The sequence below is a fragment of the Apodemus sylvaticus genome, chromosome 3 (assembly GCF_947179515.1).
Source record: "Apodemus sylvaticus chromosome 3, mApoSyl1.1, whole genome shotgun sequence".
Classification (NCBI taxonomy): Eukaryota; Metazoa; Chordata; class Mammalia; order Rodentia; family Muridae; genus Apodemus; species Apodemus sylvaticus.
Genome location: NC_067474.1, coordinates 113,286,330 through 113,304,060, shown reverse-complemented (window position 1 = coordinate 113,304,060; position 17,731 = coordinate 113,286,330). Strand labels below are relative to the sequence as shown.

At 43.1% G+C, this 17,731-nt stretch overlaps 1 protein-coding gene across 3 annotated transcripts in view; it reads right to left on the bottom strand.

Annotated features, from left to right (window-relative positions):
* The window catches only part of Patj (PATJ crumbs cell polarity complex component), a 300,765-nt gene that overhangs the window by 52,838 nt on the left and 230,196 nt on the right, over nucleotides 1-17,731 (bottom strand). For all 3 annotated transcript variants that reach the window (XM_052176811.1, XM_052176808.1, XM_052176809.1), the window contains exons 32-34: nucleotides 12,250-12,321; nucleotides 8,347-8,464; nucleotides 5,642-5,796 (exon numbers count right to left, since the gene is read on the bottom strand). In XM_052176811.1, the coding sequence (XP_052032771.1) occupies nucleotides 5,642-5,796; nucleotides 8,347-8,464; nucleotides 12,250-12,321 (345 nt within the window). The remainder of the gene's footprint in view (nucleotides 1-5,641; nucleotides 5,797-8,346; nucleotides 8,465-12,249; nucleotides 12,322-17,731) is intronic.

Sequence of the window (17,731 nt, the reverse complement as noted above, 5' to 3'; positions counted from 1 at the left end):
TAGTTCTTTGAGCACACAATGTATTCTGACCATAACTACCCCCCCTTGATCTACTTCCTTCATTGCCTTCTTTCAAGAAAGATTATGATATAAGGAAATGTCAGGTTCTTCTTTCCCCAGTAGCTGTGCATTCTATCTTTAGTACTAATAATCAGTTGCTTACACTGGGGCTGGTGATGTGGGCCTGTAATCCCAGTGACCTGGGAGGCTGAGGCAGGAGATCTGCCTGCACTGTAGAATGGGTTCAAGGAGAGACTGTGCACCTTAGCAAGGCTCAGCTTCAAACAAGAAAGAAAGACTACAAAGGCAGAAAAGGCTTAAGAGGAGCTGTGAGCTTCCTCTCCCTCTCATACCTAAGCCTTAGCTCCGCATTGAATAGGGTGGTGGACATTTCCTCACTGGTTCATGAGACTCAAGAGTGAGAAGGGATTTGATTTCAGTACCTCCTGAGAGCATTACTGACTGAAGGCAAAATAAAGTCAATAGATGTTATACTTTCAGAATACTAAACAATGTGGGTAAGTCTCTAGGTCAAGCGTATTGCTTTTCTGTAAATCAACAGAATAAGACTTTAAAGTGTCACACACACACACACACACACACAATTTAGCATGTAATTAGTATACAAAATGAAGGTCACAGCCATGAGACGTGACAGCAGAGCAGCTGCAAGAGCTTACAAGCACATTAGACTTCAACATTGTGATAAGCTTTCTCTTAAACTCAAAATGACATGTTCATATGTACCTAAATTGAGTTCTTATGCCAAGCCTTATTTAACAAAAAGTTGATACTCATGAACATGAATACTCATGAACACTATTGTTTATACTGAAATATAGATTTAATGAGGGAAATGGGGTATTCACATTTTTTCTGATCATTATATTTCTTTGAGATTTCTCCCCTCCAAAACTTCCTATATACCATGTTCCATTCTCCGTTAAGTCCATGGTTTCTTTTTCTCACTAACTGCTATTGCATGCATGTGTATATGTACTATATTTTATGAGTCCCCACAGTTCCACTCGCTCCTTACTTACTGAAATTGTATAACCGTATTGCTTGCTGTCACACTCTTACAGCCTGAACCACCAAGTCCAGAGTCCTATTTCTTAACCTTCTTTCAGTGCGATTAATAGAGGTTTTGTAAACTCTGCTTGACTTTAAAACAAAATGAATGTAAAAAGAGGTTTTGTATAAAAATATATGACTCAAGTGATAATGAAAAAGAGGAGCTGGGATTTGGGGATTACATGCCAAAGCTAACCATGCTCCTTGTGAGACAGACTGTGCCAAGTTCACATGAAGGGGAACAGCAAATAATCAATGTAAAACAGCTTTCTACCCTGCTTACTCCAAAAACATCCATGAGTTTAAATTATGATAGTCCTACTTCCAAATTGTCAAAAGCAGTCATAAGTGAGAGAATATAATGGGATCCAATGAGATTCCTTCAGGATAGATACAGCTGTGGCAAAAGAAGATCTCCATTTCAACTTCTTAGTAGGCAAACTTTGCCATATAATGTGCTAATGCCCAGGGTCCTCTATCTTGATAAACAGTATGCACCTACCTTAGCAATTTTATATTAGTAACTATAATGCATCTACCTTACACAACTGTGTAATAAGATGGATTAAATTGGTGTTATCTGTAGAATTTATGTCTAATAATAAATTACATTATTTGTGTATGCTGTAGCTTAGTGGTAAAGTATGTGCTTAGGTCTGTGAATCCTTGGATTCAGTCCCTAACATATGAATAGATATTAAATCAGGCAGTGAAAAATAAAAGAAAAATTAAAACTTAGAAATGATATAATACTGACAAACTAAGGCTTTTTTTTTGTTGTTGTTGTTTGTTTTTTGGAGACAGGGTTTCTCTGTGTAGCTCTGGCTGTTCTGGAACTCACTCTGTAGACCAGGCTGGCCTCGAACTCAGAAATCTGCCTGCCTCTGCCTCCCAGAGTGCTGGGATTACAGGTGTGTGCCACCACTGCCCGGCAATCTAAGGCTTTTTAAAATCAAGAATATATATATTTTTAAAGTGGGAAAATGGAAGGAACCGGGAAATGTTATACAAAATGAGACAACCCAGACCCAGAAAGAAAACAGTTTATGATCTCCTCATATGAAGAGCCTAGCTTCAAACTTTGAGAATTGTGCGTTTAACGTGCTGTATCTATAGCAGTCAGGAAGGCAGAAAAGGTTCATGAGAGAGGAGAGGAGACAAGGCCTCAGTGGAGAGTTATAAACTCAAGAGGAGATGGGGCAGGGATGGCAGAGGGCGGGGGGCTGAGAGAGTAGGAAGCAGATTAGCCATAGTTAGGAATGCATGAAAAAGTCTTAGGGGGGCTGGAGGCATGGCTCAGAGGTTAAGAGCACCGACTACTCTTCCGAAGGTCCTGAGTTCAAATCCCAGCAACCACATGGTGGCTCACAACCATCTGTAACAAGATCTGACCTCCTCTTCTGGAGTGTCTGAAGACAGCTACAGTGCACTTACATATAATAAATAAATAAATCTTTAAAAAAAAAAGAAAGAAAAAAAGAAAAAGTCTTAGGGATGCCCATTAATCTATGAGCTAGTTAAAAATACAACCTAAAAATAAAAAGAGTTTCAACTGAGGTGTTCTCACGGGTGGACAGTGCTGTTCCTGGAAGGCATGGGTGCATACAGTCTGTATGTCAGGAGTGAACAGATCCTTCAGGGTAGTGGTTGGGAGGCCACCGAGGCATGAACAGCACAGGACAAATTGTCTAGGGGGCTATACTTTGCTTCTTCAAGAATGTGGGTGTAAAACTCCCAATGAGGAGTCAGACATCTTAAGAAGGGTTAATAGGACTGGGAGAGGCTAGCAGGGTATGAGTTCTTGTACTTGAAGATTATATGACTTCCAGAAGCTGTGTGGTATTTTATGGGGCAGAGGAATACTTCAGCAAGAGAAAGGGAAGACAGAAAAAGATGAAATTGTATTATGCCTATGAATGACGGAACTAAACACAAACTAATACCTAACCTTTGCAGCATAAGCTGCCTTATCTGTCTTCCTCATATCATACAATAATTAGTCTATAATACATTCAGAAAATGCTTTCTCCAGGATTCCTTTTTAACTACCCTTTAGAGATCTGAAGAGTATTTTGATTTTTCATTGCGTTATCTCCTACTGTAAACCAGAAACACTAAAAGGTAGTAGAACTAACTAGCAAGTCACTGTTCGAGGGCAGGGTAACGCTACTCAGTGTCACAGCCCAGGTCAAAGCAAGAGGAACTGAACAAACATGTAAGCTATCACAGAAGGCTGTGCTCTCGAGGCCAGCCTGGCAGGGACATCACAGATGAGAACAGCAGGGGCAGAAGGCTGTCTCCGAGGACAGGACCAGGTGTGTTTGTAAACCTTCTGAGGGGCTCCTTGTCATTAGCTCAGTGCTTTCAAAGGCTGGTGCAGGTGACTGGCTGCAAGCACACTGACAGGACATGCGATCTCCCTCTGTGATCTCAAAAGCCATCTGTCCTGGCAGAGAGGACTGATGAGGTGTCAAGAGACTAACTCTACAGATGGCCACGATCCTTTGGCTACATAGCAAAAAGGACACGGGATTCTAATTGGAAGGGATGTGTAGGGGAGGGGTGTGTGTATGAGAGGTGAGAAGGGGAGGAGTGTGTAGGAGAGGGGTGTGTGTTTAGGGGAGGGGTGAGGAGAGGAGAGGTGAGAAGGCGAGGGGTGTGTAGGGGAGGGCTGTGGGGGATGGGGGGTATGAGGGTAGGGGTATAAGGGGAGGGGCGTGTAAGGGAGGGGTGGAAGCCAGTGCCTGTCCCAGCACCAAGGCTGAAGTGAGTCTAACCAGGAGAGGTTCTGCTCATACCTGGTCCATCACTTCCTGCAACTTCTTTTCACAAACTCCCTCCTTAGTTTGCAAACTTCCTGCTGGCTGGATAATGGGATCCATGTGTTAGTTTTCATGCTCCATGTGAAAATTTGGGGAAGCATTAGAAAGGGAAAAAGATCTTCACAGGAACAATGTGCTTAAGCACTTTGACACCAACCCACGCTCTGGCTGCACCAGAACGACACACCTATATACTTTCTGTAACTCTAACCTAAGGCTTTTGATGAGGTACGTGAGGTTAGGAAATGAAAGCTGTGTCCCATCTCTCATTTTAAGTGGTGCTTATCTCTCAAGGACACTGGGATTTATAGTCTCAAACTGCACAACCATATATTAGGAACCTCGCTATGATCTTGAAGAACTTTTATCTTCGTCTTTTTTGAGGTGACAAGAGAAGCAGAGCAAGATCATCACTAAGGCCTCGGGCTGCTGGAAGAGCAGGCTGGGGAGCGCCTCAGCCAGCGGTGGAGGGCAGCACACGGGGGTCAGGGATCCCGAGGGTCCCAGACAGAGGGGAACCGTATTTCTGCTAACAGAGGCGGAAAGCAAGCTGAACAGTCACTTAGCTGACTCCACCCTTTTGAGTCTTCCAGGAAATCTAGCTCTGTCTTAGGCTAAGTCATAAGAGGAGACTTATTTACAACAAAGAAATCAGATGGTTAAATATTTCATTTTATGTGCATGTATGTGCACCATGTGTGTGCAATGCCCAGGTATAGGATGCCATGGAACTGGCATTACAGACAGCTGTAAGTCACCATGTTGACATCAGGAATTGATCCTGGGTCCTCTGGGATAGCAGCCCATGTTCTTAACCACTGAGCCATCTCTCCAGGCCCCATAGGGTTAAAATTTTTATCATGAAAGCATTCTGTATAGAACTGCTCTAAAATTGAATTTCCCTGTTTTTGCTTAAATAGCTTTATTTATACAAATTTCATTCTTATGGTATTTAAGACATCTCTTTGGGAAAATGGGAACAACAGGCTTTTAAGATGTTAGGGAATAGCTTCTGAATACTACTTCTATAGCTGTAGTAATGGCAAGGATAAACTATTTCCTAGTGTTTATAAAATTTTTCAGTTTTACTACAACCCAGTGAGTCAAGATTTCTATGATATTTGAACATTACATTGTCTAAATATGTAGCTTAGTCATACATATCATCCAAAAGAAAGCCCTTAAGGCATGGTCTCTCCTCCCTCAATGACAAAAAGCAGAGAGACACTGTATCCAGGCTAGATAAGAAGTTTAGAGCCTTAGGGAAGCAAAGGCCCATGAAAGGGGTTGGCAGCTCAACTAGCTCTGGGCTTGGGCAACTCCAGGTCCATCCAAGGGACGTTACACTTATGTAGGATGCTACATGCAATAGTTTCTGATTGCAAAAGCAGAGGAAAAAGTTAGGACATAAATGTCCTCAATCACTGTGTTGTGATCAGGCATAAGGAGTTAGAATCCATTAGTCAATAACACCAGGCTCAAAGCATATTCAGTTTCAGGCTGGGTAGTTGACTGAGCGTCAGCGGCCGGTCAACACGCTTTAGGATAGGCGGGTAGATACAGAAGACAGGGTCTGCAGACCAGGAGCGGGGACCGGATTACCGTAGAACCTGCAGCTCCCGAGTCTCCTTACGGTTTAGGGAACAAGTATTTCTGTTTTGTTTTGTCAAGCTTCCATTCACGTATTCTGGGTCATAATGAGCCTCAGCAACTAACCGTGGCAGTAGTATACTTCTAATACTTACCAAAGGTGTGTCTCTTCCTCCAACAATGCTGAGCCCAAGCCCGGAGCGTCCCTTGGATATTTCTATGATCATTTCCTGGCCAGGGACAATGGGACATGTTGCAGGGTCCACCGAGAAAGGAGCAGGGTCCACCAGGAGAGGAGCCTGCAAGTTACCTGGGAAATGATAAAACTAAATGATTAGCAGGCAGGAGACGATGCGCTCATCCTGCGCTGACTGGAAGATGGGGCTGTGTGGCTGTCACCTCACTCCCTTCACATGAGGCTCTCTGAAGAGAAAAACTGGACCATAGCTCTCCTCACCCACTGGATAAACCATGACACTTCTGAGATGAAACCATTAGCTCCTCGAATCTGTCAACTTAGCAATTTTAGGTATATTCAATTAAAAAACATCTCAAAACATACCATGAAAATCAGCATAGGAAAATCAGAGATGACAAATACTTAGGAACACAGAAGCATATCCTGCACTGAGGAGAAAGGCCCTTCCCACAGAAGACTGAGGTTAGAAGGCTTGTCTCATTGGGTCTGCAGCGGTCTGAATATGATTAGCCCATGGGAAGGGGCACTTTTAGGAGGTGTGCCCTTGTTAGAGGAAGTATGTCACTATAGAGCAGGGTTTTGAGGTCTCATATATGTGCTCAAGTCTGGCCAGTGTGATTCAGACCCTCCCCTCCTGGCTGCCTGTAGAAGACAGTCTCCTTTTGCTGTCTTAGAACCAAGATGTAGAACCCTTAGTTCCTCTAGCACCATGTCTGCCTGATGCTGCCATGCTCCCTGCCATGGTAAGGACGGCCTGAACACAGTCAGAAGCTGTGAGCCAGCCCCAATTAAATGCTTTCCTTTAAGAGTTGCCTCGGTCATGGTATCTCTTCACAGTAATGAAACCCTAAGACAAGGTCTTAGGTTTATGTCTTATACTGCAAAAACAAAAAACAAAAGAAATAAAAATGTAGGCCTGGAGAGATGGCTCAGCGGTTAAGAGCACTGACTGCTCCTCCAGAGGTCCTGAGTTCAAATCCCAGCAACCACATGGTGGCTCACAACCATCCGTAATGGAATCTGATGCCCTCTTCTGGTGTGTCTGAAGCCAGTTACAGTATAGTCATATAAATAAAATCTTAAAAAAAAAAAAAAAGAAAAAGAGAAAAAGAAATAGAAATGTGCTTAAATACTTCCAAATAAGAGAATAACACAACAATTAAGATGTATAAGGGAATTAATAAAACACATGATTGAAAAACATTATTTATAATTTATCCCTAATATCACAGGCTTAGCTTCCTTAATTCAGAGATCTGGATTTTTTTTTTGATTATGGACATAATATCATACATAGAAAAGTACACACATTGCTTTATGTGATAGAAAAAAGTTCAAATACCAACATACCCAGGCAGCCTTTAGACTGTACATTGACTGTGTATAGAAAACATGATGGATTCTGTATTCAGATTTGAATTCTATTTCCAATCTATATCATTGTGTATATGAAAATGTTCCAAAATCTTAAAGATTTCTGCTCCTAAGTACTTTCAGGTTATTCAGCCCTTATATACAAAGGTAAACATACATACACACATATATATGCACATTTATAATAAATATTACTTCCTGAGGTCAAAAAGAAAAAAATTTTTTTTTGTTTTTTGTTGTTGTTTTTTCAAGACAGGGTTTCTCTGTATAACCCTGGCTGTCCTGGAACTCACTCTGTAGACCAGGCTGGCCTCGAACTCAGAAATCCACCTGCCTCTGCCTCCCAAGTGCTGGGATTAAAGGTGTGCACCACCACCGCCCAGCTGAAATTTTTGTTAAAAAGAGTTACTGATATTTTCAATACTCATTCATCATCATAATTCAAGCTACAGGGCTGGTGAGATGGCTCAGCAGTTAAGAGCACCAGCTGTTCTTCTGAAGGTCCTGAGTTCAAATCCCAGCAACCACATGGTGGCTCACAACCATCTCTAACAAGATCTGACTCCTTCTTCTGGTGTGTCTGAAGACAGCTATAGTGTACTTACATATAATAAATAAATTTTAAAAAATCCAAGCTACAAAATGAATTCCGTCCTTGCTTCTTTCTTTCACCTATATCCTGTTGAGACTAGATTCCTGGGAGCCCATGCTGGCTTTGAATTCACTATGTAGCTGAGGGTGACCTTAAATTCCTGAACCTCCTACCTCCATTTCTCAAGTGCTTGGATTATAGGTGCCACCATGCCTGGCTGTGAACACCAACTTCTTTACTGAAGCACAAATCTTCAAATAGCTTATATTAAATATACATAATGTTGAAAACAAGCTTCATTGGGCTGGAGAGGTGGCTCAGTGGTTAAGAGCACTGACTGCTCTTCCAAAGGTCCTGAGTTCAAATCCCAGCAACCACATGGTGGCTCACAACTATCCAGATGAGATCTGATGCCACTCTGGAGTGTCTGAAGAAAGCTACAGTGTACTTACATATAATAATAAATAAATCTTTTTTTTTAAAGAAAACTGGCTTCATTATGATTTTGGAGTCATTATTTATGATTTAACTTTAATCTTTGAGAGAGACTGGCAGGCAATCTGTAGACCTTTGCTTCATTAAATGCTTTTTTTTTTTTTTTTTAAAAAAAAGACTTATTTACTATATGTAAGTACACTGTAGCTGTCTTCATCTTCTAAAGGCTCACGAGGCATGCTGGTTAGATGGAGTCATACCAGAGCCTGTGACGTCCGCCTGTGTTGACTGATACAACGGAGCCAGTGCTGATGGGATCTCTTGTGAGTTGGAGGAGACTTGTGTTGAATATGTTTGCTGTTTCATCTGGCAGGCAGCCTACAAAAGGAAAGAAAATCACATGAATGTCAAAGAGAGAAGTAGTAAGAACATCGTGAAACTGTTGCATTATTGTCACCAAGATGACAAACTCCAAAAATGTGTTTTGAGACAACAGGATGCTCAGAAAGGAGGCAAGGGAGAGCTAGGTTGAGTTTTGTTCTGCCTCCTATTCAACTTTGCTCCTAAGATGCTTTGATGGAGGTTTGGTCCAAAAAGGAAGCAGGATATGAGCGGAATTTTAATTTGTAGTTTTGTACTTTTGCTGGCAGAGTCCCCAGTGAAGATATTAGCATTAATTAAGAGAAAGGAAGGACTCCAAGCCTTCTCAAGAATCACATAAAAAGCAAAGGTGGTGACCTGATTTGTGGGCTGGATTCCAGTGAATGCCAGGCTGTCCCTGGACTCTAGAAATACCTACTCGAGTATCTGTTCTTTGGTATAAGGGACTGATAATTGCAAGAATTGCAAGACAATTCTAACTACTGTGTATTTGTGTTATGCTTTCCTATTTTTTTTAAAAATACTATTGCTTGTGAAGATACCTCAACCACAAAAATAGCCCTCAGCAGACAATATTATCACACAGTGAATTAGAGGGAGGTCAGCTGAAGTCAGCTGTCAGGGAATGCTATGGTCAAAGTATTTATGGGACAGCTTCTAGGCTGTGGTTCTGGGGCGTTCATTTGGTTCTCTAGGCTTTTTTCTATATATAAGAAAATATTTGATTTTTACTTATTATCACATTGGGAGATCAGTGGAGAATTTTTGGATCTGTCCGAACGAGGCAGGGTGCCCCTTGTTTTGTGCTGTGTACTTCAGGCCAGTTGGCCTGCCGGCTTGTAGCAAGTCTCCTGTCTCCCATCTTGCTGCAGGTACTGGACACTGCATCTGGCCTGTTTATGTGGGTTCTGGAAACAGAACTAGGCCATCAGGCTTGCTGCAGAATGCTTTCACCTGTTAAACAACCTCAGTGACCCTCTATCTTCATCTTTAATACTGACTGGACTCTCACTTAAAAAGCCTTTTCCTGTTACAAATCTACTAACAAGAATAAAGAGTGTGTGTAGAGATTATTACTAAAAACTGGGAGGGGACAGCACAGAGGCTCAAGGTTACTTAGCTCAATAGATCTGTGGGCTCAGACAGTCATACTTATCAGTGTCTCTCTGGGGAGAGGGTCAGTCCCCACAACATCAAAGAACACACTTAGAGAAACATATGGACTGGGAAGTTTCCAGCCACTAAGGAGCTTTGAGACTTCAGACAACACTTGGCCTCCTCCTCTGGACATTGCTAGTGGGACAGCTGTGCCTTGGGAGGTGGTTGTAAACATGAAAGAGAAATTAATACCAGCAATGTCAGCCCACTTCCCCAAAACAGATTATAAATGACCTGTGAGCTTTGGATCAGAAATTTTAGAGTCAAAGCACTCCATTTCCATCAGTAGTCAGCTGATTTGGTTTGCTGAGTTCTGGCCACTAAACCACTAAAATCATCTAAAGATGATTTTTTTCTTTTCCTTCCTTCCTTCCTTCCTTCCTTCCTTCCTTCCTTCCTTCCTTCCTTCCTTCCTTCCTTCCTTCCTTCCTTCCTTCCTTCCTTCCTTCTTTCCTTCCCTTCCTTTTTTTCCCCTTGGTTTTTTGAAAGTGTTTTTATTGTTGTTGTTTGTTTGTTTTTTGACCATCCTAGAATTTGCTTAGTAGACAAGCTGGCCTCAAATTTAGAGACTGGCCTGCTTCTACCTCCAGGGTACTAGGATTAAAGGCATGTGACACCACCCAGGGTCTCAGGCATACTATGTAAATACTCTAGTATCAAGTTGCATGCCCAGGCCTACACATTTATTTTTATTTATATGTTCAGCATATACTTTTAGAGACTTTCAGAGGCATTATATTTGGAAATGTTTGAAAAATCATATACATTTTTTTGTGGGGAGGGGGATTCAAGAGGTGGTGCCTCTGTGAAGCTGTGGCTGTCCTGGTATGCTGGCCTTGAACTCGGGGATCCACTGCTTCCCAAGTGCTGGGATTAAAGGCCTGCACCACCACGCCTGGCTCTCATATACTTTCTATACACTCTTGTTATCTGCTGTTTCTGAATAGTGGACATTTTGGTGACATAAACATATAACTAGGGCTAGAGTGATGACTTGGCAGTTAAGAATCTGTACTGCTCTTGCAGAGGATCCAAGCTTGCTCTCCAGAACCCATACCGAGTGGCTCATAATCACTTGTAACTCCAGCTCCAGGGAGGGGATCAGACTTGCTCTTCTGGCTTCTGCAGACATTGGCACTTGAGTGTTTTTATGTCAAGGTGACATACACTAGAGTCATCTGAGAGGAGGGAATGTCAACCAAGAAAATTGGTTTGCTGGAGTTCTGGCCACTACAGTGTAGGCAAGCTTATAGTGCATTTGCTTGTTTGATGATTTATAAAGGAGGGCCCAGCCCATTGTGGGAGGTGCCAAACCTGGATAGGTGGTCCTGCGTTCTATAAGAAAGAAGGGTGAGCAAGCCAGTAAGCAGCACTCCTGAATGGCCTCTGCATCAGCTCCTGTTTCTGGGTTCCTGCCTTGCTTGCCTTTGGCACTGATATGGAAGTATAAGCAGGATCAACCCTTTCCTCCCCAACTAGATTTTAGTTATGGTGTTTCATCACAGTGAGAGTAACCCCAGTTAGAACGTGCACACATTCACGCACTGACACTAACTAGCACACATAGGTAAACATAAAAGTAATCTTAAAGTATAAACTAGTTACATAGAAATGAAAACCAGGATTTAAAAAGAAGGAAAAAGTTAATAGCTACAAACATGTGACAGATAAAAGTTGATAGCTTACTGGGTGTGCAGCAGAAGCCAGACAACCTAGTACTTGAGAGGTAGAGGCAGGAGATCATTGTCAGCCTTGGCTATATAGGTTTGAGGTAAACCTGGGCTACATAAAGCTCACCCTCCCCAATCAAACAAAAGTTTAGGGCCTGGCTATTTTATCCATTGATTGATGTCATCAGACCTATAGCTCTTTTTTTTTTTTTTTTTTTTAAAAGAAAAGTGAAATCCAAAATGTAAGGAACACTAAATTAGTGTATTTATATCTTTATCAAATTACAAATTCTTCCATTTGAAAATTTTATTCATGACATTGTGTAAGATAGGGTAGTCTTACAATTTAGCTGCAAAAGGATATCTTGAAAAAATATTTGTGTGTGTGCACCCAGTGTGCGCACATGGAGCTCAGAGGGCCACTTTTTGGAGTCCACTTTCTCATTATACTATGTGGAGCTCAGAGACTGAACCCAGGTCACCAGGCTTATTAACAAGCACCTTGCCGGGCGGTGGTGGCACACACCTGTAATCCCAGCACTCTGGGAGGCAGAGGCAGGCGGATCTCTGAGTTCGAGGCCAGCCTGGTCTACAGAGTGAGTTCCAGGACAGCCAGGGCTACACAGAGAAACCCTGTCTCGGAAAAAAAAAAAATCCAAAAAAAACCAAAACAAAACAAAAAACAAATAAAAAACCCCAAGCACCTTTACCTGCGGAGCCATCTTGTTGGCTCAGGGTGCCTTTTAAACACCCGTTCAGGCTACCAGAACAGACTGGTGATAAGAGGACATTTCTGAGTACCCAAGTGTGATCCATAACACAATTGTGCATTGATGCCAGGTTTTAACCTCTGCCAGTAAGGAGGACTTGCCATCACAACCATCTCATTTGCTGTGGAGACAGTTCATATAGCACACTACCCTAGAGAGCAAACCCCAAACACAAATAGCTCACACTGTCAGGTGGCTCCGATGCCGTCTCCTGCTCTGCCCCCATGTCGTCATCAACCACCTGGGACAGGTCTTCCTGAAATGTCAAAGACACAGACAGTTAGCAGCATAGGTCTCAGCTGTACCTTCAGCCTCTGGCAGGGACCTGGGCTTTGCATCTATCTCAGAAACGACCTCAAACAGTACATATACATTCTTCACAGTCTTCATCCCAGACTGGATAAACCTGCACATGTCATAACTGCTCAGGCTAGTCCTGTCAGATATTCTTTGATGTTTTGTATTTGTGCTGAATATTAAATATACCTCTGGGGGTTCAATTCCTGATATTTGAGTACCCTTCCCCTTTAAGATACTCATCTGGAGGCTAAAAGCACACCTGGCAGAGTTCCTGTGAGAAATAAAGGTAAAATTCCAGGAGAGGAGCAAGTGATCTAGACATGGAGGCCGACACTTTGTCACACGTGGCATGTCAGCTGAAATGCTGGCCAGAGTGTGTGTGTCTGTCTCCACATGTTTTATCCTCTTTGTGTAGATGGATTTAAGGCTAAAGCATCATTTGATGGTTTAGGTTAGGCATGAGTTCCTGCAACCTGGCTTGGACAAATTATGGACCACGAAGCAGACAGAGAAATGTTGATCTGAATGAGAGAGGATATGTTTGCTCTGGCACTCCTGGGTGTTGTGGCAAACAACAGGGTGGCTTATGACACTGAGCGGTAGGAGTTTGCTTTTTTTTTTTTTTTTTTTTTTTTTTGCAATCCTAGCTCCTTGACTCAAGCAAATTTCAGTCTGTATTGACTCTTCCAGCCTTAACCCCTCATAGTTTATAAATGGGGTGTGTGTGGGGAGGTTAGGTCTCAAACCTGCACAAAGAGCTAACTGAGATACCTATTAGCATATCAAAGCTGATGCGGGTTACCAGGTTCTCCCAGCATCCCTCAGTCCCTACCAGTTACAGTCAGAGTCATCTGGGCCAGCATACCCTGCCCTCAAAGTTCCTCAGCTGGCAGACTGGTCGGGGTTGTACTCCAGCATGGATTTGGAGACTGGGGTCCTCTGAAGGACAGGCCGACCCTTGGTCCATGACTTTTTAGGGCCATATGTATTTCACTCCTTTAGATCTCTGCCACTCTCTGATGGGAAAAGTTCCTAGGATCCATTTCATCCAAATCCTTACACTATGCTACAAAACAGATTGTATGTCAGAAGATGAATTTGTCACTTCATCCCATAATTCCTCCCTGAGCCTTGAGTGGTACCTTTTCCACAGTCTCTCAAGCCTTCCCCGACTCTGCTTTGTGCCTGCTTTTTTTTTTTTATAATTTTTAATTAGTTTTTTGTTTTTGTTTTTGGCAAACGCTCCCTCTTTTAAAGTTTTTTCTTTTCTTTTATATATATTTATTTGAGAGAATAAAACATGACCTAAATGAGTGCTATATGCATCAAAAATTAAGAGTTTGATTTTAAAAGCACTAGTTGAATTTCAGGCAGGCCAGCAAAAAGTACACAATAAACTTGTATCTGTGGCTTCACAGGTCAGAGAAAGAGCCTGGATGGGTCAATAATGGGAGTACTGCAGGGTGAAACCCAGGCTACACTAGAACCAGGACCTGCGGCTACTACTCCTGTTTACATCAAAGGCAAGTGCTTCTCAGTAATGCTGACACTGGAAACCTGCTTTAACAATCCCATTCAACAGAGAGGGGACAACGGATGGTTCCCCAGGGTCAGAAATATTAAATATGAAGCTTTTCTATCACATAGCATACCACTTGTGTTTAGAACAAGGAATGAAAATCATTTTATCTCTCCCACCATGTACGACTTATGTGCAAATATTCCCTACAAAGTAAAACCTTCCTTTTCTCAAACCCACTGTTCCTGTCTCAGAATTTGACGGCCTGCCTCCCTTTCCTCTCCCTTCTATTTCCCACGTGCCAGCCAGTTACAATAAAAACAATGCATCTACTGGTTCTCTGGGTTCATCAGGTATTTGAGCTGCCTTCTTGATCAAGTGTAAAGTCTGCTTTGTGGAGACACTGTGGTCAATAGCTGGTCTCTTTCTTTGAGGCCTGACTTATTTCTAACACTAGCTATGGATCAAAACCCTAATTTAGGTACTGCTCAGAGCAAATGCTAACCTGTTTTCCTTCTTAAGTTGTTTGTATACTTATCTACTGTGTGAAAATGTGTGTATGTGAGTATATGTGTGCATGTCTATGTGTGTAAGAGTGTGTGTGTGTGTGTGTGTGTGTGAGTTGGTACATGAAGGTCAGAGGACAACTTGTGGAAGTTGGTTCTTTCTATTGAGTTAAGTACAGAGGTCAAACTCAGGTCACAGGCCGGGTGGATACTTTCCCAGTTGAGTTACCTTGCTACCCCAACCTCCCATTTAATCATGTTCATTTGTAAGAATGTAAGAAAGAAAAGGGACCAAAAAGTATGGTTTCCAACTGGTTTTGACTTCTAAGTAGCAGAGGAGTGTTTACAAAGGTCCTCTTTATTCTTTCAAGAGTGTGTGAGAAGTCACAAGCTCCCTGAAAAGGACTTTGTGGGCAAGGCTGGCCTCAACATCTGCTCCCAGCAGCGGGGGAGCCAGGACTTACCACCCCTCCTACACACTGGCAGGGTGATGACACAGCAGTGCACTGTGACACAGGGGAGCCCAGGACTTACCACCCCTCCTACACACTGGCCAGGTGATGACACAGCAGTGCACTGTGACACAGGGGAGCCAGGACTCACCACCCCTCCTACACACTGGCAGGGTGATGACACAGCAGTGCACTGTGACAACAGGGGAGCCCAGGACTTACCACCCCTCCTACACACTGGCAGGGTGATGACACAGCAGTGCACTGTGACACAGGGGAGCCCAGGACTTACCACCCCTCCTACACACTGGCAGGTGATGACACAGCAGTGCACTGTGACACAGGGGAGCCCAGGACTTACCAACCCTCCTACACACTGGCAGGGTGATTTTAGGAACAATTAATTACAGGGAATGAGACTGCGTGGATCTAGGGGTCGGTGTCTAGAAATCACTTGTTCCTCCACTTTCCTCTCAATGTCTAAAGTGCAACAGGACAAAATGACAGAAGAGACTTTGTGACGTCTGGCTCTGTACAGCACCTTACTTCTCTCATTGGTTACCTTAAACTTCCAGGTGAAGGGACAGCCCCTGTCCCTGAATGGCAGTGCCAACTGTGACAGCTAAAGGCTACTGACTACGAGTACATGCCAGTTGTGAGCCAGTCACACTACCCATTTGTTGATGTGCACAATGGACGTTTGTGTTGAATGCTGTTACACTGTTTTGAGCTCCGTGTGAGGGTGCTCACCATAACAGTACCCGGGAGGGGGAGGATGATGAGTTCAAGGCCATCCTTAGCTATATAGTGAGCTGAAGGCCAGCCTGTGCTACAGGAGACACTGTCTAAAATGAACTAAAAACAAAACAAAAACCCCAAACTCAGTCATCTGTTTCTAGTGTTTGACTACCTGAGGCATAGAGAAGATAAAGTATTGCCAAGCCAGAGCCCAATCCAGACACACCTCATTCTTAGCCAAGGCACAACCTCGTGAGAAAGAGAATGCACTACTGCCTCCCAGCCTCAGACAGAAGGTCAGTTTGAAGATGGCTCTGTATTTAGATCTGTTACCAAGTCAGAACAAATTGCACTTGTTTACTTCTAACCTGAGACTTAAAACAAGACAGGAACACTCTGTGGTCCTGCAGTGACATCGGTCACTTCCCTTTGCTTTACACACAAGCTTAGCGCGTGTTCACCTTCCACTACTGCGCCAGCAGAGCCCTTAGTGCATTTACATCTGAGCACTGCGGCATTTTAGGATGCTGACTTTGCATCTTGGCTCATAAAACAAATGGGCACAGCACATCTGGTTGGCGGTGAAAGCCTCTGCACAGTGTGGGAGCTCCTAACAGATGCATAGATCAGCATTTGGCACTTCTGAGGGGTAGTTCTTAAAGGCATACTGGAATGACAGTTATGGTGAGAGGTAAGTCTGGCCTGCAATCCTCAAAGCAGACTGGCTCCTTGTCTTGGTCACCTTTCCATTGCTGTGAAGAGGCCCCATCGCCAAGGCAACTTATAGAACAAAGAGCTTACTGGGGCTTGCTTACAACGTCACGACCATCATGGCGTGAAGCGTGGCAGCACTCAGGAAGGTATGGTGCTGGAGCAGTAGCTGAGAGCCAAAATTTGATTCACAGGTAGGAGTGGGAGTTAGGATAGAGGGAGAGAGAATGGGAGAAGGAGAACAAAACTAAAAATAGTATGGGCTTTTGAAACACAAAAAAAGATTCCTCAAGACACACCTCCTCCTAATCCTTCCTAAACAGTTCTACCAAATAGGTACCAAAGACTTAAACAATATGAGCTATGGGAACCATTCTTATTCAAAGCACAGCTCCTGTCTGAAACTAGGTAATTAAAGTACTCCTTCTCTCTGGACACAGTAATGGCCTAAGATAGACAATGGGAGCAAACAAGAATAGAAATCTTCAGATTCTAATGACTCAAGGGGGAAGTGGTCAGCTCTGTTCTAGCAGAGGCTTAGCTCCAGGAGTGATCACACACCAGGCTGAGGAGGTTGGTCCAGCTGAGGAGGGTTAGAAGAGATAGCCTTGGCATATGGTCCACTGGTTTTGACTGTTTCTGAGTTCAATGATGATTCTGTCCTTTGAGTGACTGCAGGTGGCACAGACCACACCTATGGCTTTTAAGTCAATTTTTATTTTTGGTTAAGCAAGGTTACTAAAAACTCCAACAGCACCTGAACTTTTATTTAAAAAATTTGTTATTTATTCCTTGAGAGAAAGTAACCTTTAGCCTACATATTTATGCTTTATAGTTCAGGAACTCAGCTCAGTGACAAATATCTACAGAGGTCAACCCGAAGGAATTCTTTACATTGCAAAATTAGTTTGAAGGTGAAAGACACCAGCTTTCCCCACTGCTTCTGAGTCTGTCCTGGAATCATAATCTCTGTAGAAACCTATGTTCTTCTCTCTGGGTTCAGCTGAACTTGACAGAAGTGACCACTCCCACAGTGACAATGATGGCCACCCCAACACAAGGCCGCAAGATGCTCAGCCTTCAGAAGTCTGCCCCTGAGGTGTCACCAAAGGACTGGGGGCCATGGAAATAAATGTGTTCCATACACCCCAACTGTCCTTTTAACATCTGTAACACTGACAATTTCTGGATGCAGAGTCTGGATTTTGTAAAGGTCAAACTCAGTCTCCCAAGTAGTTGGGAGTACTGGCACATAAGGATCCTTCCCTCCTTCTGTCTCTTTGAGTCTGTATGTGGGTATGTGATAAGTGTTCATGCGTGTGTGATAATGTGTGTTCATGAATGTGAGTGTGGTGTGTGTATGACATAGCATGCACATAAAGGTCAGAGGTCAATCTCAGGGTTGTTTGAGACAAGGTCTGTTTGCCACTGCATACCCCA